The following is a 23,707-nucleotide window of genomic DNA, read 5'->3' as shown; positions in this document are numbered from 1 at the left end:
GAATTAATTGCAATACATATTACAGGGCTGCACAGAGTGCTTGCATCTTCAATGATACTCAGGCAAGTAGGGATTTTGTCTTGTGGCATGTATGTACAGTAAAGATGTGGTATGGTACACCCAAAGATCTTACGAATCCTCAAAAAAGCACTTGGAAATAATGGCCTTTGCAGGTATGCTAAAGCTCTTAAAAACACTACTACATTTAAATACCAGTAATTGCAAATTTACTGCACAATTTAAGAAAATCTTGCACAATTAAAAGAGAAAAAGTAGAAATTAGCCTCCAGGCAACAATAGATCTAAATCATTTATTGAAATTCCCTTACATGACAGAGAAACTGCAGTTTATAACATGAAGGCAAATATGTATTGTGACGTTAAGAATAGCAAAAAATAGCCAGCTCAAATGTTGGGTATCAAATGGAAAAATCTGCACATGGCCCAGTGAGTGATGATTTGGCCCCACTCATCTGTGCCAGCAAGGCATGCTACCCACAATATGGAGAGAGGTGATTGAGACGGTATGTTGTGCCTGAAAGGGAACCCTTCCTCTCCATTCATGCCTGAATTATAAAGCCTCATTCTGATCCAGCAGGAGAGGCATTTGCACATCTTTCCAAGGGATTACATACTAGCAGTACGATCTAGTCCCAGGTTGGTTTCTTCTACAGGAATGTTCCAAGTGACATCTAATATTTAACCATAATTGAGATATTTAGAAGCAACCATGCTTAGACCTGATATTTAGAATAGCTACTTCCCTCATTTTGTAGCAGTGTATCTTATTTAACCCTGTGTGCTTTAAAAATTATCATCAGATTTTTATCTTTCCTATCCCATAGGTAAAAGTCTTGGTCACAAATCCATCTTGTTAAACTCTGTAAGGAGGATGGCCATTTTCCCAGGATAAACCCCAATGTCTTCCTTAAGCACTGGAACAAAGAAGAGCCCTACATCTTCTGTTAGAACATGTCTCCGTACAGCAATCTTTTTGTATACTTTCAATAAATTCTCTAGAGATCTGATTCTACCATGAAGATACAAAATGCAGAAATGAAGGTGAACCCCAGTAACCTGAACATCAGGCTGAAAGAATATGGCAAAATATGATGCAATATAGGTCAAAACATAGCATGTATTCCTGTACATGATGAGATAACTTACTACACATAATATTTTAAGCTCCTGAATAGAAAATAAATTAATGAAGAAAAATTCTGTTTCAGGAAAGAGTGAGTATAATGCAAGAGATGGATATTTTTAACTCACCACTGTCTAAGTGGGAGGGACTGCTAACAAGAAAAGATGGCATGTTAATAACCCAAAGTACAGTCATGATCACTTGTATATGGGATTATGGGATCAGAAATTCACAAATGTATCTTTTGGCAGTACGGCAGACCTCATCCGCCCACTTGCCTTGTGTTGAAAAGAAGACACAATTTTCACGTTTCCCCCCATTTGGCTGGGCTTGATCCCAATTGAAGTACTGTAGAGCCATGCCATTAACATCAACAAACTTCCCTTCATTTACCATGTCATTGACACCTAGCCAGAACTCAGACCCTCCAGGCATACTGTTCTTGCCATAGTCTCGGAGAGTGTTTGTTTCATCACTATTCCTTGGGATAGCCAGTGTCCCACCCTTGGCTATGCAATCTTCATTGGCTTCATGAAAATGCTTGGTGCCTTCTGATATGAGGTAGCACTTCTTATGGGCCTTTGTCCCTCGAAGACAGACTGTGAATAGATACCAGTTTGCAAGTTCAGTAAAAGCTTGAGCTTTAAATGTCGTTTCCTAAAACGGTGATTTTCTAAAGGTATCTTGGTGGTTAAGCAATCAGGTTGCTCAGCAAGTGAAAAGATCTTACACCTGAAGAGTGGGTCTGCTACTCCGTTTGTGTAGTATCTTGTACGCAGCTAACATGCTAGTGTGCCTTTAGGAAGTCTAGATGGCTTGCAGACACACTGGGGGGTCCTCTGGGGTGTAAGAGTTGGCCAAAAGCTGAGCATGCTCTTAGGGCTACTGCAGAAAAGTCACTTAAGAGAATGGATAAAGCTGTGATCTTAACATCATAAGGTACTTTGGAAAATCTTTCCTGTGTTTACTTTGATAAACCTGAAGCATGATCTTAAGCCTCAGATTCCTACTTTAATTTAGGTTTGCGGGTTTTTCTTAATTTGAGTTTGGGTTTTTTAAATTTAATTTAGCTACTTCTGAACAATAAAATATAACCCAGACCTATTGTCAGTACGTTTTATCACTTGTTTCTGTAAATAGTCCTCTTTTAACATGTCTTACCCTATTTCATCACTTAAAACTGGTGGAATGGGTAGGTATGGATGTTCGTATTGTAGGCAGATGTGAGTTAGTCATTAGGAAATCTATACTTGGCTTTATACTAAAAAGGCAGATCTAAAGGTCTTTTCATATTTATGGTATTCAAGTTCCAGAGTAAAGTGTTATGCATTAACTAGGCCTATTTCATAGCAAGGAAATGTTAGAAATGCTATTTTAAATATGTCCTGCTTGCCAGAAAAATATTGATTTGAAAATCATAATGCAAATCTCTCTCTGAGTGATTGATAAAAGTATATTCCCACCTGGAGAAAAGTGGGCATTCACCTCTTTAGTTCTTAATTTCTGGTCTTTCCAGCAAAGTGTATTCCTTCAAATTCAAATGAGGTAAAGTGACTTAAATCTATAAAAACTTTCTAAAAAGCATACTGAGTTTGCGTGACAATCTGAACCAAGTAACATAAGCATTTGCATTTAAAATCTGTTTGGACTTAGTTCTACTGGAACATATCAGGGAAGTCTTGATGTAAAGTACAAGCATTCTGAAACGTGAATTTGGCATCTGCTCTGCAACTGGATTTGCCTTGCAGAACTGCTCTCAGAGTTCTTCCAGCCCAAAGTCTGTGCGGGCAGGCTTGCAGGAGTTAATCTTCAAGCTTCACTTTCCAGCTTTCCTAAAGCACATATGTGAACAACTGGCTCTCCCAAGAAAAGTACTTACAAGAACAAAACCCACTTCATAAGAGTATTACTTCTATGTTGAGAAAGGTAGCAAAGGGCTTGAATAAGCTACTAAAATACTTATTTTTGGAATCTTGCATCTGCCTGCTTCCAGTACATTTCATTTATTGCTTAAACTCATCTTGTACTTAAATAAGAACAGTCATTAAACAGTATGAACATCTTCTGTCCTGATGTTTTCTACAGTCTGTTTCTAATTCCTGTCATCTGTAGTAGTTAAAAAAAAAAAATAAAATAAAGTAATGATGTATCTGATCAACAGGATATGGAAATCCACTCTGGACCATATCCTATATGCCTCAGTTCTTCAGCATTTCCAGTTCCAGCAGTCATTGCATTCCTTAGCTGCATTTTCAATATCATCTTTTTATGCTAGGACTTATCCTTCAAACTTTATCCTTTCCAAGTGCTAAGATAGAAAATGATCAAAGAAAAGTAATTAATGTTCCTTCTAAATTTTGAATTCTTTAACAAATTTATATTCATGGGAAAATCAGAGAGACTTTATCTATTTCAACAATTCTGCAGTAATGACGGAGACTATTCCTCTTCAGGGAGAAAGTTCATGCTGCTAAATGGCAACATTTCCTAGTATGTAGAAAGGAAAACTAGGAAATTCAAAAAGAAAAAGAAGGAATCAGATTGTAGTATGACTTGAAAGCTCCTATAAACTAAAAAAAAGTTACTTTTTGAACTATCATAAAGCCATTAATGAATGCAGTCAGAGCTAGAGGGGTGATAGGTCTCTTTTTGCCAAATTTGGAATCCATTCGAACAGTGTAGGTTCTGAATTTAGAATAGAACTCAAAATAAGTTTTTAGGATAGCAGATCTCCTGCCTCTGGTTTCATTTCTAAGCCACTGCTTACTTACTCTCAAGCTCCTTCTGGAAGCAATACAAGAACTACTTTTAAACAAGAGCTACTTGTCTAGCACAGGTTTCCTCTTTTAAGAAATTTCTATAGTCCTCTTATGAGAAATTTAAAAGAAAAATATTTAGTAAAGCTCAAAAAGCTCTATGCAAAACAAGACAAACCCACATATTACCATCCCTAAGCAAAATATGTTCTGTTTCATGTGAGTGATGTCATTTCCTCTGTAGAGTCCTCTTGAATATGTTTAAATGTCAGGTTTTGTGTCAACAGCTGTGAAAAAGAAGAACTGTCTAATAAGTGTGCACATATTTATCCTTATTTTGCTTGGAAATTTCCATCTAACTATTGAAGTATTTAAAGAACTGCATGTTGATACAGGATATTTCTGAACTCACAGTGAACACTACTTTGAGGTTTTAGAGTAACATTCACATCTGAATGTTGCAGTTCCCACCATTTAAGATGACTCAGACCTTTAAGCTTATCTTGTTTTTGGATATTCTCAGCCTTTACAATCACTGTTTTTGTCTTAATAGTTAGCCTGTGTTCATATCCAAGCTGGGAACCCAATTTATTGACCATTTAAGCTCTGAAACCCAGCAATAAGAATCACAACTAGAGGTTGTGCATAGCAGACAGTGGTAGTTCTTGCTCCAGAATAATTATTGCTCTTAGTAAAGAATCACACATGTATACCATTAGTTCATACTTGCTTTTACCCAAATACTTCCTTCAACTCTTGTTTCATCAGTATAGCAGTATCATACTATGCATCTAAAGAGCCATATTCATCAGTCTCAAATCACCTTTAAAAAGATGAGTGAGACTGAAGAATGTGAGAGAGGGAAGGCAGTGGTAACTTTTGGATGCCACTGACCAGTGTAAGCTACTTTACCTGATTGAAGTGCTTGCATTTCTTTGAGAGCATTTACTTCTCGCCACAACTTGTCAATCTGGGTCTTGAGGTCATCTTTTTCTTTAATAAAAGAAATATAGAGAAATAAGCAGGCATGCATGCAAAAATTTTTTTTTTTTTTAATTTTAACAACTGTTGGGTTTCTGCATTGCCAAGATGTATTTTGCCATTTTAAAGCATCAGTATTCTAGCTGCCCGTTTCTAGTTTATTGCAAAATTTGCCTGTTTACATTTGAACCTGTATGCTATGGTGTGTGGGTGTTTGTGTACATATCTGTATATATATATATGTCATAAAAGCAATAGCAGGACAGAAGATTCGGTGAACACATAAGTTTTACACAGCTTTTGTTTTAACACAGTGAAGGATAGCCGATACAATCTAAGTTTAAAGTCTAAATGCATGCAGACAAGCTTGCTGAGCTGCAATCTCCCCTCCCCAGGGGGAGCCTTCCTCCCCATTGATGACTCGAGTTACCTGCATTCAGCCCACGTCACCATTTTGTGACACTGACAAAAGTACCGATAAGATGATAAGATGATAAATTGCACATAATAATTCCATTTTCATGTTCTCTTTTGCATATTTTTCCCTTTAATCATTCTAATGGCCCACCACAATCAAACGGATAGGAGACAGGATTCCATTGCACAAGTTTACAGTTTGATTGCAGCGGTAAGCAGACCTTCCAGAAGCTGCAGTAATGAGTGTGAGGAATAAATGGGCTCTTTCACAAGCAGCAGAACTAACAAAGCCACAGTTCCTACAGATCTGTGTTACATCACCTAATCCTCCAGCTCCACCCCAGAAAGCTTGTCCCTTCTCCATACTCCCTAATCAGAGGGGATTGACCTCAGCTGTCCTTTATGTTCCCCATGGCAGGACTCCCAGTCCAAGTTCTTCCCCATGATTCCCAGTTCCCAGTAGTCTCTCCATGACCCTTCTCTGCTTTGAAAGAGGTAAAAAGCAGAACAGATGAATTCCTGGTACAATTTTTTTTTTTTTTTTTTTTTTGTAGCACACTTACGCAGATCTTTTTTTTTTTTTTTTTTTTTTTTGCACCCACATCCTGAATTTCATAATTTTGGGTAACTTATCCTCAGGACACCCATTATTTTGACAAACTGTTTCAAATGCAGACGTTATCAGTGGAAAGCTGACAGAAAAATGTGCTGGCAGCACAAGGGTATATCAAGCTAAGAACTGAAAAGATTCAAAGGAAAAAACAAAAATAAGTAAGTCTATAGCTCCAAAGCAGTATAACTGTGCTGTACAGTGACTTTATCAAGGCTCCATATTTTTCACTGACAAGGAGCTTAAATATTTGCCATTAGTGTAACCTCCATCATGCACACTTCTATTAGAAATAAACTTTTAAATTAAGTACACAGACCTTTCCAAACAGTCAGTGGTTCTGTATTTGCTCTGTAATCTTTGCTTTGGGAATTTAATCCTTCTTTTGGAAATTCTTTATTAATTTGGCTTGCAATTTCACCATATTGCTCATACAAGCAGTATCCCACAAATATTACACAGGCATTTTGTTAAGATTAGGTAATGGACAAAAACCTGAACAATAACCCTTAAAGATTTAATGTCTTATTCTGTTCTTTTCCACATGTGTATGTGAATTTCCATTCTTCTGCTCTTAATCAATATAACTGTGTAACTAGGAATGATTGGCTGGAGTCTTCTCAGCTTTACCTTTGTATCATAAATAACGTCAGCTGTTAACAGAGATGAACAGCCACAAAAGAGCAAGACATTTTTTAATTGCAGCGCAGCTTTATTTCTATAACTCATTCTAGCACATTATTCTTGGCTTTACTAACTCACATAAAAATATTTGAAAGACAAGCATAATATAGATGTGACTATCATTTGTTAATAAACATTTGCATAGTGCTACTTTCTTACACAATGTTAAGTACATAGTAAACTTGCAGTCTATAAACCTCTATCCCTCCTCCCAGTTAAAACCCAGTACCTTTCACTCTACGTTTGCTGTGCTTCCTAGCTTTGACTTTGGAAGCCTGGCTGAAGGTCTGATCCAGCAGTAATATGCTTATGAGTAGAAAAATCATAAGTCCAGTTTGTGCCATCTCTCCTTTAAAGAACTTCACAAAAATCTCCAAGAGATTCTCTTTAGCAGCTGTGAGAGCAAGTCACACAGACACATCACAGTCAGGACTGATGGAGGTCAGTTTTATAAAAGTGTAGTGACAGGGTTGGCTGTACTCCTTGCTTACGAAATGTGTTTAATACTTAAGCTGGCTGCAGCATAAGGTGTCCCCTTGTTCTCGTGTCTCATCTGAAATTCCTGTTTCCTTTTTGGGTTCAACTGAGACAGGTTGCTTTTAAGGGCACTGAACAGTGGTCTGATTGCTGCAAATGAATGCCATTTCTTCAGAGATAACACTCTATCTTTGAAGCATAACGGTATGCAAAAGCAGATGGATGCCCAAAAATGCCTTATGTAACACCAGCCTCAGGATAGGGGTAGCATGTCTCTGTCCCATGCTGATTAAGTGGTCATGATCTTATTTACACTGAAACAAAAAAAGATGTTGTCCCTTAGTAAACATGGCAGCCACACACACACAATATATATATATCACATTGTCAGATGTTCATTTATTATTTTATTAAGAGTTCATAAATACCTGCTAGATATTACTGTGCTTCTGAATAAGAACATTATGTGCTATCAGCAGGGTCTAGTTAGGGAAACAAAAGATTTTGACACTCTTATAATATTTCCCAAATCCTCACTACACCGCCAGGGGAAGAGATACTGCTCACAGTAAAGTAGAAGATACTGGAAGCAGGACAGTGCTATCTAGACTATGGAGAGGTGTCTGCATTTGGAGCTCTTTAGTTTGCCTTGAGATTGAGTTTTCTGGGAATGCCTTTAAATTGGGATTGCTATAAGCAATATCACCCTTCACTCGGTTTAGTGGATAATGAGACTTTCAACAAGAGGGTTTGTTTAAAATGCTGACGCTGAAGTCATCGTTGGGCAATTGGTGCAGGCAGGAAAAGTTTATGCCACTCTGAAGCTATGATTCCAGACCCCTCTTTGCCATTTGCCTTGGTTCCATTCTGCTCATATTATCGCTGTTTTTCTTCTAGAACTGTAACAGCAAGAGACTTATTACTTTATTAAAAGAAAGCTGAGATTTAGAGGCATGCTGTTTTTTTTTTATTACATGAGTGCATACTGGCTTTTTTTCTAACCACATAGATTCTAAAATCACTTCAGCATTCATAATGTAAAACACACCTACACCAGCTGTTTTAGATACCTCCAAACAACTAATTGGATTCTCCATAGCTAGTACGCATCTATTAATCATGAACTAATACTTTATAAACTTTTCATAAATTCAGTGATTTGCTAAAACTTGTTTTCAGTAGTTCTGCTTCATACTATTGAAGTACGTTGCATTGTGTAGAGAAAACTCAGGAACAGTGCTAAAAGAACAGTTTGAAGCTCTGTTTTGAAAGCTTCACCCAGTTTGTTCAGTAGGCTCTATGGGCATTTTACCATTAGGAAAGTAGATCAGTTGGACTTTACTCCTAAAACCTGAACCACAAAGCTGTCCTTGCATCTGCTGAGAAAACCCATAAGGGCACAGGGGATTGTTCATCTAGAATTTGTTTTGAGTACCTGAGGAATAGGTTTCACACTTATGACTAATCAACAGCAACTAAGAAAGCAAGTTTAACTTCTTGTATACAGTGTGTGACCAGAAGAGTCAGAGAAAAGCCAAAATATGTTGCTTAGAATATTTAAACTCCCAGTGCTAGTGTGAGGAAGCAGAAAATGGAACCGTATAGGAGGCCTAGAGCCCCACCAGAGTAAATATGTGCTCTGTGTATGGTCTAGAAACTGGCATAACAATGTCATTTAGAGCTGTAATTTTTCTTTTACAAGCATAGTTAGGGTAATATCATATGGCTCAGAGAGTGAACAAAGTTACGTATGTATGAAAGTAATTTTTCTTGGGACAAATTAATCCTCTTTCTGTATGAGAATGTGCTATGCAAATATAAATACTCATACTTTTATAGCTGTGTCCAGACTAAGATATGTTTCTACTTTTTACTCACATCAGTATAGTAGAACTTCTGCGTAAAGACAAAACTGCAGTTTCTCTTGAATTATTTGGTTTTAAAAGAAACATTTTGCAGAATCCAGAGCTGCTGTAGTGCACAGACACCTGGGTGGTTTTCTGGCTCCTTCTTCCCTGCCTCATTCCATTTACTTTCAGACAACTGAACCATTCAAAGCTTAAGCAACCTTTGGTGAAAAGTTCATTTCAGTTTCTCCACAGAGTCTCTTCAAGTTAAAAAGTCTATTCCCCTCAGAGACAGTTCTACCTTTATGTGCTCCTGTAAACTGGCTCAGAAAAACTCTTTGTACAGCTGTTTTTCCTCTCCATTCTCAGCCATCATTGAGTTTGTGGAAAGAACATGCAACTGGGCACAGAGTATGAGAAGTCAGTGTGAGACGTGGACTGGATGCTCGGCTGAGATCCTGAAATAGTCTGGCTGCAGCAGTAATTTCCTGTTATGAGGAATAGAATCTATGTAGGGGGATCATGTCCTTTGTTATCCCCTGAGGTAGTAGAGCTACAAGTAAAATAATACTGCAAAAGTATCTTTAAAGAAAGATAATGTGGTATCTTGAAAAGCAAACCATGCAGAAATTACTAGTTGAATATCTGTGTTTTACTGAGGTCTACGGTTCCCTCCAGGTTTCAGAGTTAATTGCATCATGGTCTGTTGGACCAAGTGGGAAACTGAGGGGCTGTATCTGCTACTGAAATCTGAGCAACTGTTTCTGCAGCATTTCAGTTACAGAAATCTCAGCTCAGCGTAGGATTTGGAAAAGAAGCTTGTACCTGGGTAATTATTTTCCTGTTCTACTGAGAGTATAAACAGAAAATGAGAAGAACCCATGAGCAAATGTAGCCAACAGAGGTTGATTGCCTCCCAGGCATCAGTTTTTATGAATGATTTGGGTAGTATATGGGATCCACGGGTTGATTTTCATTTGTTTAAACTAAATGCAAGAGATTTTGCAAATTCTGCTAACCAAAGATTATGTCATGCTTGGAAAAATACAGTGTGCTTGATTTCTTTGGCCTTGAAAAGTCTTTAAAACTTTCTTAAGGATTTTGTCTCCAACCAGGTATGAGGCAGGTCTATGGCTAACATCCCAACACCGAGGTTATTTGGGGGAAATTTGTACAAGTAAGCTGTGTATTTGGAAAAGGGAAGGGCTAACCTTATGGTATGTGAGGTTCTGAGAAAATTCTTAATGATACTTTGGGTTTGTACAATCAGTTCAGTGTTTTTCCTGTCATACGAATTTGCTTTTTAAAAAGAAATTTGCTAGCTATAAGGGTTTTCTATGTCTGTTACAATTAAAGGAAGTTACCAGTTTATTGCAAAAACAGGCTGCCCACCAGTGACCTGCACTGAAAGTCACTGAATGTTGAAATGAGGGCATTTACATCTCCTTTAGGAGAGTAAGGCTCCTATCCCAAACGCATCCTCACCTTGACACTGAAAATGGGATTGATGAACAGGATTTTCTAGTTTTCTTTTTCAGTTCAAACCTAGCTGCTTTAACTACAGGTTTGATGCTTTTCATTTACAACACAGTAAATCCAAGCATTTTTACTTCAGAAAATGAAGAAATATAAATAATAGGTGTACAGAAAAAATTAAAATGAAAATATTTTGAATGTTTTTGAATGAGTGTTTTGTATCTTCTGTTTGGGGCCTATGCTATACCATCATCTCAAAGGACCTTAGCAAGCGGGGGACAGTAAGTTGTAAGCAAGAGGCAGCACAGCAATTTCTGTCTATCACACATATTTAAGGTAAGTATCTTTACCTTATCTGTGACCAAACTGTATCACTTGTATTCCTTTCATTCTCTTGCTGTGGCAGTGAAATTATGGGCTGCAAATGTGAAAAAGTAATGTTGATCATATTCAGAAAAGATGCAGAATTCAGAAGAGATTCACCAGATCTACATAAACCAGTGTTAGCAAAGCAATTGCTCTCTTTGGTTACCTACCAAAGATGTTTTGATGGAAAAGCTGAGCACCGATAAAGTTGCCTTCTTGTAAGTCTTGTTTTAAATCAGAGCTTTACTGGCAAAAATAGGTGGTCTGAGCATTTCATTGATTGCCACTGCCTCTGTTTTTGGACAGGAAGGACCCCAAGGAAATGGCTTCTCATCTAGGGTTACGTGTTTGATGGCTATGTGAAACGTGCAAAAAGCAAAACACAATCCCCCACAAACCAGACTACTTCTTCATAATCAGGTGACTCCATGTCATCTCTAAAGATAAGGGAATTTAGGAGAAAATTTAAAGCTTTGGTTTCCTTGCAATCCAGGTGCAAATAAAGCCTTTGAATGGGGTCTTTTGAAATGCCATTCCTGTGGACCTGGCAAGGTTTCTGTGTTGGGAATTGCTGGCAGCAGCACAGCTTGTTTAGCCCTCAGGGAGCATGTGAGAATCTGTCTGTTTCTCTTTTGTAAACCTAAAATACCTGTTGTGCTAATTTTTCTCCTGCAACGTGTGCTACCTATTTGCCTTTCAGGAAATGAACTAAAAACATCCTGAGCACTTAATTTCTCCCTTTCATTTTTTAGTTTTGATCACTACAGTTTCTCTGCTATGAAGTTTTACAGCTTCACATTAACATGATCTTAATAGGTTCTGCACATCCTTACACATGCCAAACAACACAATTTGGACAAAGCCTTAATTAGCCCCTGCTTGCAAAGGTCCAGTTTTGAGATGATGATATGGCAAAGGCCCCAGTCAGAAGCTCACAAGACAGTCTGAAATGCACATTCACAGGTTCATAGCAGGTTACTAATAGTGTGGCTTTGCTTACTGCCAGTAGGGCTGGCCAGAGGAAGGATTGCATTTTGGCTTGTGTAGATGTTTGTAGGATTTTCCTATAGCAGATGGAAAAACAGACCTTCTCAGGAGTGTGATCATGTCTCGCTTTGGTGGCTGCACTTCACAGAGGACTCAAATGCTCTGCTTGAGGGCTGAGACCCCCTGCTTTGGCAACACAGGAGCTTGAGATCCCACTCAGCTGTCTCGGTATCACCACAGAGGTCCCCATTGCTGCAGTGCTGCTACTCCCCTGCCTGCTGACAAGAGGCTTCAGCTGGTGGCTGCCAGCCTGGCCTGCGGCAAGGAGCCAAACCGCAGCTCTGTGGCCCAGGGCTGTCACAGGATCTACAGACAGCTGACCCTGCTGCGCTACCCCCATGCGTAAGCATTATCAGCTCATGCACCAGGCCCTGGGGTTGGAAAACGTGTGATGTGGTCCAAGTAAAACACCTTTCTTTTAAAAGTTAAAGGAATTTTTAATCTGCCAGATCGGGAAAGAAAAATAGCATCTAAATGATCCGAATGCAAATGTTGGGGTGATGTCTGCTTGTCTACAGACAAGTCAAGCAGTGGTAAGTGGAGCTGGCCCTGCCTTGCAGGACAAATACGAAAGCCATCCCTACTGCCATGCACTATGCACATTTATTCAAATATTTTCAAATGATCGTTTAGAACGGAAATTGTTCTGGCATTTGCCAAGTAATTTAGACACTGCATAGATGTAAACAGCACAGAATTTTTCATTCTTACATTAGTCATTGCCACATGCATTCTTATTGCAGTTTATTCCATTTCCAGCAGATGTCTTAAGAGCCCTAGGAATTATTAGGATAGATCTGATTTTGTATTGCTTTTCCATCAAAACAAAACAGAAAAGACCAAGTTCCCTCTCTCCTTAATGCTCGGGGTAAATCCATTGTGTTGTATGGCTTTCCCCCGGCATTACACAGCAGAGGGTCAGGATCAGACTCATTACACATTTTCTTGAGGCTTCATTATTGTAGGGTGAGCAGTTGAGACAGGCATCTCTCAGACAAACATATTCTTAGGACTGGGATTTCAAAGGGAAGGGGAGGTTACTTGTGCTGGCTTTGGCAATACTGTTTCATTAAATAATGCTACAGGTTCTGCACGGACTAAATTAACTTCCTCTAACAAGGTGATACAATTTCCCAGGTTGCTTGGACATCTGCCTGATTAAACTGCCTGATTAATCTTCTAAAGATCTTTGAATCTCAGGATCATGCATGGCTGATACAACTACATTGCAGTGCAGGAATGAATGGGTTGGGATTGCCTAATCTGACACCTGCTGCCATACATGCACTTCATTCCTTTCCAGGCACAGGACACATCTCTGCAGTTCTCAGGAGCCTTCCTTGATAGGCTAGGCACCTCACTGACCCCAGACCTGCAGCTAACATGACCTGCTAAGCCTCCATCTAGCTCCCTGTCCCTAGGAATTAAATCCTCTCTAAAGGCTACAGAGCTTTGCCTGTGTAAGGCCAGCAGCCTTTGCTCTCTGTCAGATAATTAGATAATTAGGGGATCATCTCCCCACACAGCAGCAAATTGATGCCATGTCACCAAAGCTGGAAATATAAAAGCCTGTCTAAGGGCAGAAATAAGCCAGTTCTATTTGTGCAGCTGTAGGCCTGCTGAAATGGCAAAGCTGCTTCCAGGAGCTGGCAGGTTTGAGCAGTGCTACACGCTGCTATGTAGACTTAATAACTTGGGACTTCATTAGCATGAGGATCTTGGCTCCACACAGTGCTGCATGGAGGAGATGCTCCCCAGGTTACAAGCAGTGAATGGTCTCTATTTACAAGGTATCTTATGTGACCAGGAAACAAAAAGCTACCAGAAAATAACTTGTTTTATATATCCAACCTGTATGTTCTTATTCAACCTGGCACTTGATGCTGGAATTTGGGCAGCCTTTGTGTGCAGCCTCTGGTAGAGCAGGGCCTGTGGAATGTGAGGAGCAGCACAGCTGTAAGTGCAGAGGAGCAGCTGTATTCTCTGTGCAGGGATTTTTCATTTTGTCCTTTCTTTACTTGCTCCAGAGGCTCCATAAAACCGAAATAAAACAGCACTGTGTTCTCAAGAAAGACAATTGGTTTGGGCAATGCACACAATGTATTTTAATATGGAGAACTGAGTAAGGATTAAAAAAAGAATCTTTTTTAATAAGCTGTGGCATGGAATAAATATTACTCCCTGAATTTTTAATACTGGAGCTATGACTAGGTTCATTTAGAGGACCAATCAGCTTGATGCTGTCCCTGTCAAAGTCAGTGGTGAAACTCCTATGAGATTCCAGTTTGAGTTGAATTTACTGTCTTAATGGGAATAAGGAAGGAAGCTTGTAATAATTATCCTTTTATTATCCTGTTTTGCTTGATGATTAGCAAACAGAACATTGTGTAATAACTTTATTCATTGCTGTCATGTTGAACAAAATGCAGATCAAAAATCTCATGTGAATCATATTATGTATGCTTTATTAAGTTAACCTACAATGCCAGGGAATGCGCTGCAAGCAAGATAATATTGAAATGAGGCTAATGCTTAATATGTGAACTGTGAGAATTGGTTAGAGCAGTACTGCACAACACAGCCAACGGCATCCAATACCTGTAGGTGTGCAGCTGCAGATTGATTGCTCAGGTGGGAGCTTCAAGACAATTCCTTGTGTAAATCTCTCATCACATGCCTATGGGAAAGATGGGTCTGAGACTCCCAGAGCAGTGCTTCTCTCACTGACACATTGCATAAACACACCCCTGACGCAGGAGTCCAACATCATTTGGTAATCAGACTTAATTATGGCATAAATTTTTACAGCCCAGTGTGCAACTCCATTTTCCATCTGATCCTCAGATGGAGCAATCCCCATTCTGCCCACAAGGTGAGGATGAGCCCAAAGGGCTGGTTCTGCTTTCTCATATTAATCTAGGCACTGTTTGGCAGAAAAGGCTGGGGTCAGGAATCCAAGTTGTTCCTTTTCCCTGCAGTGCCCCACTGAAATGTTTCTAATGTTCATTGCTGATTCAGGTTCAGAGCTATCTTGCTTGATGAGAAAGAGCAAGGAAAATCTTGACTATTATCTCTCAGCTGCATACTTTTCTGTGGGGCTTTGCAGGCAGGGTTTTTAGCATAAGGTTCTGTGGGTTCATCTCCTTTGCCTTGGAACAAGTATGATTTGAGACACAGCTTTCAACCACGGAGGAAAAAATTCCAGCTCAGTTGCTATGTTTAATCAAGATTCTTTCAGTAAGGGGAAAAATTAAATCCTGGAGAATTATAAATCCTTAAACCTAACAGCAATAAATAGGGCACTGGACAAAACATTCAGTTTCATTTTTTCCTGTCTACAGTGGCTCAGGAACACAATGGCACCATTGAGAATCATAGAATTGCTCAGGTTGGAAAAGACCTTAAAGATCATCGAGTCCAAGCACAACCTAACCGTACTACCCTAACTCTAACAGCTCTCTGCTAAACCATGTCCCTGAGCACCACATCCAAATGCTTTTTAAACACAACCACCTCCCTGGGGAGGGTATGCTTTTATCAGACCAGTGAGGCACTTGACCAGTCACATTTGGTTTCATTCTTCTTTTTTTTAAAAAAAAACAGTGGGAATTTTTTCCTTTTTTGAAATGCAGACACTAGAAGGGAAGAACTGCAGCAAAGAAACAGGAAAAACATCTGCCAAAGCAAACAGTCAGAAAAGAAAAACACTTCTCTTATCTCTCTCCTGTGTGCTAACAATAAAATGAATGTTTTCTCCTAGTGGCCTCTGGAAAACATCACAGATCTGACACGTCCTTCAGGCCACATGGTGACAGTGGCAGAAAGATACCAGTCAGCCAGCTTCCCCCCTAGCTTTTGTAAATAGTGTTTGGTTATTTGCTCATTGCCCAGCCAGCCCAAGGGTCAGTCATTTCAGTGAAAGTACAGAAATCCTTATTATAAATAATGCATCTAATATATCTGCAGCCTCGCTCTGTTCTTCTAGAGCAGCTGGGATGCTGCACTGCTTACATCTCTCCATGTGGGAGATATATTTACCCAGCAGAAGAGCACAGAATGATTTGCACTGGTACCTGCAGCTTATCAGGGAAACAATGCTTGGCAGGGACACAGCTAATGCCTTGCAGAATGCAGCCCACTCCCAGTTCTGCTGGGGCTGCAGGTAGTAGAAGGCTGACTGATGGCAGTAGGGTCCTGGTGCTGGGAGCTCCTCCAGACAAGCCAAAGCCCTCATAAGCTCTGAAGGAAATCAAACAGTCCCATGGTCCTGCAGCTGTCCCTTGGTTAATGAGTGCCACAGCCACACCACAGCTCTCTTCCCCTTTTTTTAACAGATCCCTAAGCTACCAAGAGCTGGTGGCATCTCAGTCTATGCATTTTATCCCTGGATGGCCAGCTAGCAACTCTGCCAGGATGCTGGGGGACTAGAAATGTCCCTGCCTGATGTCAGAACATCATGAGGGCTCTGAAACTACAAGTTTAATGACTCTTCCTTTGCCTATTTAGGTTATGCTTTCTTTCAATCAGTTTTCAAGATTTTACCAACAATTGTGAAGACTACACCTTCCTAAAAGAAGGTAGGTGTGGTATGATGGAGGGTGCTTGAATTTTTTCTTTTTAAATCCCAATTGCTGCGAAGACAGATGATGCTTATTCCTGGCTTTATTTTCTCATTTTACCCTAAGTGCCTGGGGGAAGAGAGTCAAGGTTCCCATAGCAGTAATGTACCTGTGTTAAGTCCACAAAGTTTTCATCTGTCACTCTCCGCAGGGGATCAAAGTGGGCATGACCCAGTATTCTCCAGGAGGTAAAAAAGTTAATTTTCTGAGGCACTACCAGAGAACAAGAACAATCACTGAGCACTGTAGGGCCTCTAGAAGCTCACAGACAAGACTGGGACCCCCATATCAACCTGATGCAAGACAGTGGTTGTTAAGTGTTGCTCCAATGAGGACAGGGCCTTAAGCAACAGCAGTGCATCAGGCACCCCTTTACACTCCAGAAGTCAACAACTTCTGAGCCTTCCCCCTTTTCAGCTCTGTGCAAGCCTGCCTGGCCAGAGAAGGGAGTGATGGTGCAGCTGCCCAACTTACCTGCCTTGTCCTTGTTGCTGAGTTATTCTGCTGCCTTGCAAGTGTGTGTATGCAGAGACAGGAGCAAAACTGAGCACTGAACACTTTCCCTGAACTGAGTCAGATTGCCAGTGATGAGGTAGAAAAGAACAAAAGCAGAAACCCTCGGAGGCTGACAGGCAGGGGTGTGCAGTGACAGTGCAGTGACTGACGCACAACACCCTGCAGCTTCCCTCTCTGATTAGCTCTGCTTTGCAGGAGCATGGGCTGCTCCAGCTAACCATCTCCCTGGGGCATAAAGTAGACTTTTTAATTAAAAACAAAACAAAGCAAAACAACAGAGAGTATGCCCTTATTTATAAGCAATGGACAGTCCCTGACATGAAGAGACTACTCTCCCCAGTACTATCTTTGAACAGGAGAAGCTCCCAGATAATAAATACCAACATTTGTAACATCTAACACATATCTTACCTGTATTTTTGCAGCTCAGACTTGCACACAAGAAAACCCCTGTCCAAAGCATGCTTGTGCGTACAAATTTAGAGGGATTCCAACTCTTTCTCAGCCCTCTCCTTTCCTAACTGGGGATTCAAGGTTGCTATTGGGATGTATAGTTACCAAAAGGAAGCCTGAACTTGTTAACAGACTGTTACATTTCCTGAAAATGCTTCTGTTGACAAAAGAAGGACAGGAATCAGCTGATAAAGAAAGTGTCAATTTTTCTAACCCTAGAAACTAGTGGAAAGAGCGCTGAATGTTTGACAAATAGCTTCTTCTTCATCATCCTTAAATATACAGATAGGGTTTTTAAACACTGCTGAAGGTCAACTCTCCTTAGAAGAGAAATATAATTACCACAAATACATATTAATCTAATCAGGCATACAGTGAATAGATGTAAAACATATAAATAAATCAACAGATAATCTGTAAATTCCGCTCGTTTGTTACTCCTAGGCAGAGATATGCATAATTATTTCCCTACATTCATCCTCTAAGCCTGTGTTCAGAAAGCCATTTGCTACAGAAATGCGTGACAGAGAAGGCTGAGGCAGACACTAAAGCAATGGCTGAGTTAGGATCAACTGCAGGCAATTCATCAGCAGAACAGTGCAGGCTGATGAGATAAAGCCACATTTGCATTTATACTCTAACCTGTTCTCTCGCAGAAAATATTAGAGTCTTCTGCCTAGATGTTAAAATTTACTTGGAAAAGAGATGCCTTGGTGCAGATATCAGTTATGGAGTATTGATTGTTCTGGCTCCTTTCATAGAGAAACAAAGCACCAGCTCACACCAAAGGGCTTAAGGGCTGGCAAAGGACTCTCCTACATGGTCCTCCATGAGCTGTGGCTGCTGTGCTGTGTGCTGGCAGACACAATCACAGTAGGAGAGTATGTTTGGGCAAAAGCCACCAGGATTAATGGCTAAGCACTCAGAAAACGAGACAAGCACAAAAAGAGGGAATGGAGTAAGGATCAGGGATACTCAGCAAATTAAGATGATTTTTTTGCATTTTGTCTGGTCAGAAACCACACAAAATCTGCATCCCTTCTGCATCTGCTTGGCTGGTAGCAGCCTCTGTGTATTAGATTGTGTGACAATTATGCCTAGATGGCCCAGTGGAAAAGCTGGCAAAAGGCAGGGCTTTGTTAGTAATCATAGAGAGCTTGCAAAAGGCTGTTTGCTTTCAGCTTTATCCTGAGCCTGTGATCAGGGATGCACTGACCATTATTTGCTTATCAATGCTGGGAAACAGAGGGCAGAAATTTACTCTGCTCCTCAGTCAACATGTGTTCACATCTTTTAGATTATAGGACTGATCCAGTAACTACTGCAGTGAGATTTTCCAGGGACATAACAGGCTTTAGAACAAGTCTGGCATGACTGGAATTAACCAAAGCTAACATTTTTTCTTCATTTAGATATTAAACTGAAGTTAATTGAACCATTTCTTTTTTCATGCAGGGAGATCTTTAAAGACAAGTACTCAAGTACAAACTTGAGTTCATCTGTAAGTTCTGGTAACCATAAAGAGTACTTAGAAAGAAAAAGTGAAGAATTATTTCAGGAAAGATAATCTTATACCCCATGTCAACCAAACCATCTCCTTGAAGCCCTTAGTCATGTCCAAGATCCAGGAATAATAGGATTTTTGATTCAATCATGTCCTTGTGCTTTCTATCAGCTAATCTGGAGCTGGCTGTTTTGGATCCTATTTTAAGATTATTCCCTTTGAGTAACTTCACTTCTAAAAAGAACCTTTTCTCTGAGGGTAACTTACGTGTCAAGCTTTCTCCCAGTGCAATCTGAGGGCAAAAATTCTGCAAACTAGTTTTTATCCCTACCAAAATAACACGCTTCACTGACACTTCATAAATAGTGCTTATAAGATGTTTTGCAGTTCTTAGATTGTAACATTCAACATTTTATACTAAATTATTAATGTTTGGTAAAGTAGCACGCTCAGCCATTTTAATAACCTTGATGTATTCTGTAATAAAAAAAAAACACAAATATTTGTTTATCCTTCAGTAACTGAAATGGAAAATGAGACCTCAAATTTTCCTCTTAACCAATTCCAAGTCAGCTCCCTAATGCGAAACAGCGTATTAGAATAAAATATGTAAGCCAAGGATAATGCTATGCTCAATATTTTATTTATATTTTTATGTAAACATAATTTGCTTTGTAGGCACAATATAACAAAAGCTCTAAAGCAACAAATACAATTAAACAGTGTTTCAGTTCACTTCAATCAGGCTTAAGATAAAGAGAAGCTTTCACAGTTCCTTTAAGGCAATTTAAGAAATAATTTGTTTCACTTGAAGAAACTATCAAATTGTCTTACAGTTGCTTAAACACAAGTGTTAGTAGTAAACACAAACCTTCATTTCTACTGCAATAAGACTTGTTCAGTAACGACAGTCTCACCATCATTTTGTATAGCATGCCCTCTACCACTTCAAACGTGATACTACTGTTTGTGGTATTTTAGTAAGTATTTAGGGCTTATGGGCCAAATTCTGCTAGCACAAATCCTGCTTCCGAAACAGGTACCTGAAAACTTTCATTCATTTCAGTAGCAGCCTTCATATGTGCCATATTAATATCGCTAAAACACAGAGTAGAATTGAGCTCAATAATTGTAATACTGATCTGTGTAGTGCTTAGGTAGATCCAGAATAGTCCTCTGTACTCACTGCAATTACCTGACATTCTGCTGATCAGAAAATGGCCCTGAAATTGGCATGAATTAGCATGAAAAGTATTTTCGCCTTGCTAACAAAACCAGAAAGACTAGCCAAAATTATTTCATCTGATTGTTGTCCCCATGGTGCCTGTGGCCATGACCACCATCTCACCCCTCTCTATTTATCTATAAGGGAAATTTAACTGTAGAGCCAACCATACTGTGGTCTATAACAGAAGAATGGATTTGCTATTCTGCTTGCCCTACTAATTTAAGGCCTTGAGAATGCCACTTTACTGCCAGTTCAAAGGTCACCAGCAATATTGCTCACTTTGGCGTCAAATCAAAATTTCTAGTTATGTTAAGGTTTGTTGCAGGACAACATTGTTACACTAACTGCAAAACAAAACTGGGCATGTTTCCTACTGAATTGTGAAAACTTAATGGCCTTTCTTAAAAGCTCACTGGGCAATCCCAACACATGGAAAACTCACTGAATATATGTTCTTTCTGCATATTGAGTTCCTGTTTGGGTCTGACACGGCACTGAAAGCCTAGGTAAGTCCAACACAGAAAGAAAATCAACTAGAATGAAGTTCTGCTTCAATATCTAAGGGAAACTGAAGTTTGTTTTGACTTATAGTTCAACAAAAGCTTTTTTTGACATTTTCCTCCACAGTTAGTTCTTCTGATCATTTCTGAATTTGTTTAACTGAAGGGAAACTTGCTTAGAATGAACATTCTGCACAATCATCTAGTATTAGAACAGTAGGACGGCAACTTCATGAGCACAGTATGAAGAGATGGACATAAATACTCAGGTAGCAAAGATTAAACAAGTAGGAAAAAAAAAACAAAAAAAACACAAGAGAATCCTCTAAAACCACACATAAAAGTAATCCAGACTCACAATTACTTTCACATTGAGAAAAGCCTGAGAAGCAATCCCTCTCCCCTTTTGTATATTTTTAAACTTCTATCACTACTACGTATTTGTAGAATTAGGAGCACAACTAGCCATGCCTGGAGAAATAACTTCTTTTGCTAAAAATATACTAAAAATATATTAATTCAAAGATACATGGCATTATAAGGTCTCTGACTTTCTTTTAGCATTTCTACTGAAGTTGTTTGCAGTTATTTTAAAATGTTTATTTCAACAAGACCACCAAGGACCTGAGTAGCTTCTGTTTGGATAGGTGAAAGTCAAGAAAAATATTTACTTTTGTCATGTTTAGACATAGCTTCCACTAGTGGGAGGTAGATAGACTAGCTGGTCTTTGTATATTTGATCCTTCAAATAATCACAAATATAACCATACACATGGAGCAGAGCTTTTAATGGAATTACTCGCCTAGGTAAAGTTATCCCCATGCATAATTTGTGATGGGATTAAGATCTAAAAGTCACTTTTAAAAGGGTTAACTTCTTTAGAAGTTCAGCTCCAGCTTCATAGTTGATCAATACATAGTGATTTCGGAGTAGTAAACTCTGCCAACAGATTCTTTCCGCATACTGAAGAGTGATCCTTACTAATAGGATTTAAAAGTTAAATTTACAAATGTTTCGGATTTTAGACACAGATGAGTCAATGCATCCTTCGTAGAACATGATGTTGAACTGTGAGTAACAATGCAAATTGTTCTGGCTCTAAAATGAGCAGCAAACTGACCTCTGGTGCCTAACACTTATGGGGCAATAACTCAGATCAACAGGAAAGCAAGATAGCTGGCACTCTGAATGAAGTGTTTAATTACTGGTGCTGATGGCTAATATGATTATACAATACTAATCAAAGTGTGTCTGTCAATTAATGGTGTCTTGCACAATTTCAGATTCCACAATTCAAAATGAGGTATTTTTGAAAATGAAGACAGGATTGCTTATAAAATGAGGAAGTGTGATAAAGGAAAATAAACTTACCATTTTTGAAACTTCTATCTGTGGTTCATAAAAGGAAAACTATTTTAACACTGAAAAATTCACAAACTTAAGAACTCTCCCTCCAATTAGCAGAATCTTCAATACAGCAAGTGGGCAATACTTTTTGTTACTGTGGTTGTCAACTTGCAAAAAAAAAAGCTCAACCCTCCAAATAACTTTATGCAAAATGTAGGAATTTGCATGAGAAAGATGCCCATCTAAAATTACACAGTAAGTTAATGAGGCTTTTAAACTGAAACAGAAAAATCCATGGGACTCCTACAGGGAAATTGGGTATTACACAGGAGTGTCATAATACTGCACTGGATGAGAATGGCACTTGAGTTCAAAACAATGATCAACAGCTCATAGCTCAGCTGACTGCAGACAAATACAACACACACTGTACTACAGCATTTGTTCACTGATGCAGAGAATATTTCCCAGTCTTGTTCCCTTCTACTGAATCAATCATTCTGCTTCCATCACTCTGGCTGTTACTGGATGAACGGCATGCGCTCTTTATTCTCATTGTCCCCTTCGTGATCTTCTTCCTCCTCTCCAGCCTCACTTGTCTCTGTGCTGTCATTGGCCATCTACAGGATGAAAGATGAAAAAAATCAGAGCACCTCTCACATTGTTTTTCCCAGTCTTATTTCGGTTTGATTCATCTCATAAAGTGACTTTAAAAATGGAAGAAGTCATGGATGCAGCAAGAAAACAAATGCCCTGTCAGTACAAAACTTTTGTTGGTACAACATCACTTTCAGCTAAAACTGTGAACTGTTCCCTCAAGGATTACTGAATTATGTAACTGGGAGTTGCTTTTAGGACTGTTGCACAAGTGGACTTTGATCTGCGTACCTATCACAGAATGGCATTAAGACTTTCAGAAAAGAAACACAGCTATGTAGGACGTTCACAAAATGTATGTAACATGCTCCTCCAGAGATAGACAATATGATTCTTTAAAGCAGCTAATGGATGGGAAGTGTGTAGATCCTTAGAGAAGTAAATAATTCCTAGCAGAGGTACTCCCTACTTCTATATGAAAGCACTTCTGTGTTCGCACACTGAAGTAATGTGTCATCTTCTGTTCAACCTACTTATTAAGACAGGAATTTTGTATTCATTAAATGTCTGTTTGTTTTCTGTCACAGGGACACAAATAGATCTGGCAGTTTTATCCTGATTTAAGAGTGGCAGGCACATTTCTGGAGAGGGAGACGGCTATGCCACATAGAAATTTAACTGTTGGGACTGCAAAAGCTACAACTGTGTTCCACCCTGGGTTAAAAATATAAATTATAATTACAGGTTCTATTTAGGTGCTATGGATTTAGAAGAAAACAGTATACAAGAAAACTGTAAGGGACATTTCTCCAAATGTCACTACCACGCTTTACCTTGTGAGACTGTACGCCATGTATGTAGTGCTTTGCACTCACCAGGGGAGTGGGTGCTTTCTCCACATCCAGAATTAGTTTTCCTATGTTACCTCGGTCATGGATTCTCTGCATGGCCTCCTTCACCTGAAAGAGAGATCAAATATTGATAATTTACAAGCACACGTTTATAGAAGTCATAGAATATCCCAGGTTGGAAGAGACCCTTAAGGATCATCGAGTCCAACTCCTTGAAGCGATGGTAATGCAGAGAATATCCTCATCTATGAACATCGGAAGAAAACATCAGGATGCCAGGACCCAT

At 39.2% G+C, this 23,707-nt stretch overlaps 2 protein-coding genes across 3 annotated transcripts in view; both read right to left on the bottom strand.

Moving 5' to 3' along the window:
• Positions 1-1,069: 1,069 nt before the first annotated feature.
• CLEC3A (C-type lectin domain family 3 member A) lies at positions 1,070-11,865 on the bottom strand. Its single transcript, XM_090149599.1, is given in 6 exon segments — positions 1,070-1,743; positions 4,813-4,893; positions 5,620-5,670; positions 5,673-5,735; positions 5,738-5,817; positions 11,846-11,865. Coding segments are annotated over 6 exon segments (681 nt in total). The 3' UTR covers positions 1,070-1,357.
• A 7,653-nt stretch (positions 11,866-19,518) lies between these two features.
• Positions 19,519-23,707, bottom strand: part of VAT1L (vesicle amine transport 1 like) — a 47,320-nt gene continuing 43,131 nt past the window's right edge. Inside the window, exons 8-9 of one of the 2 annotated variants that reach the window (XM_031614939.2) lie at positions 23,404-23,529; positions 19,519-22,593 (exon numbers count right to left, since the gene is read on the bottom strand). In XM_031614939.2, the coding sequence (XP_031470799.1) occupies positions 22,495-22,593; positions 23,404-23,529 (225 nt within the window). In that variant the 3' untranslated portion in view covers positions 19,519-22,494. The remainder of the gene's footprint in view (positions 22,594-23,403; positions 23,530-23,707) is intronic. The other variant, XM_031614940.2, reaches the window with a different exon arrangement.

The sequence above is a fragment of the Phasianus colchicus genome, chromosome 13 (assembly GCF_987193195.1).
Source record: "Phasianus colchicus chromosome 13, bPhaCol1.hap1.1, whole genome shotgun sequence".
Lineage (NCBI taxonomy): Eukaryota > Metazoa > Chordata > Aves > Galliformes > Phasianidae > Phasianus > Phasianus colchicus.
The sequence above is the reverse complement of the archived record's forward strand: the minus strand, read 5'-3'. Positions and strand labels throughout refer to the sequence as shown.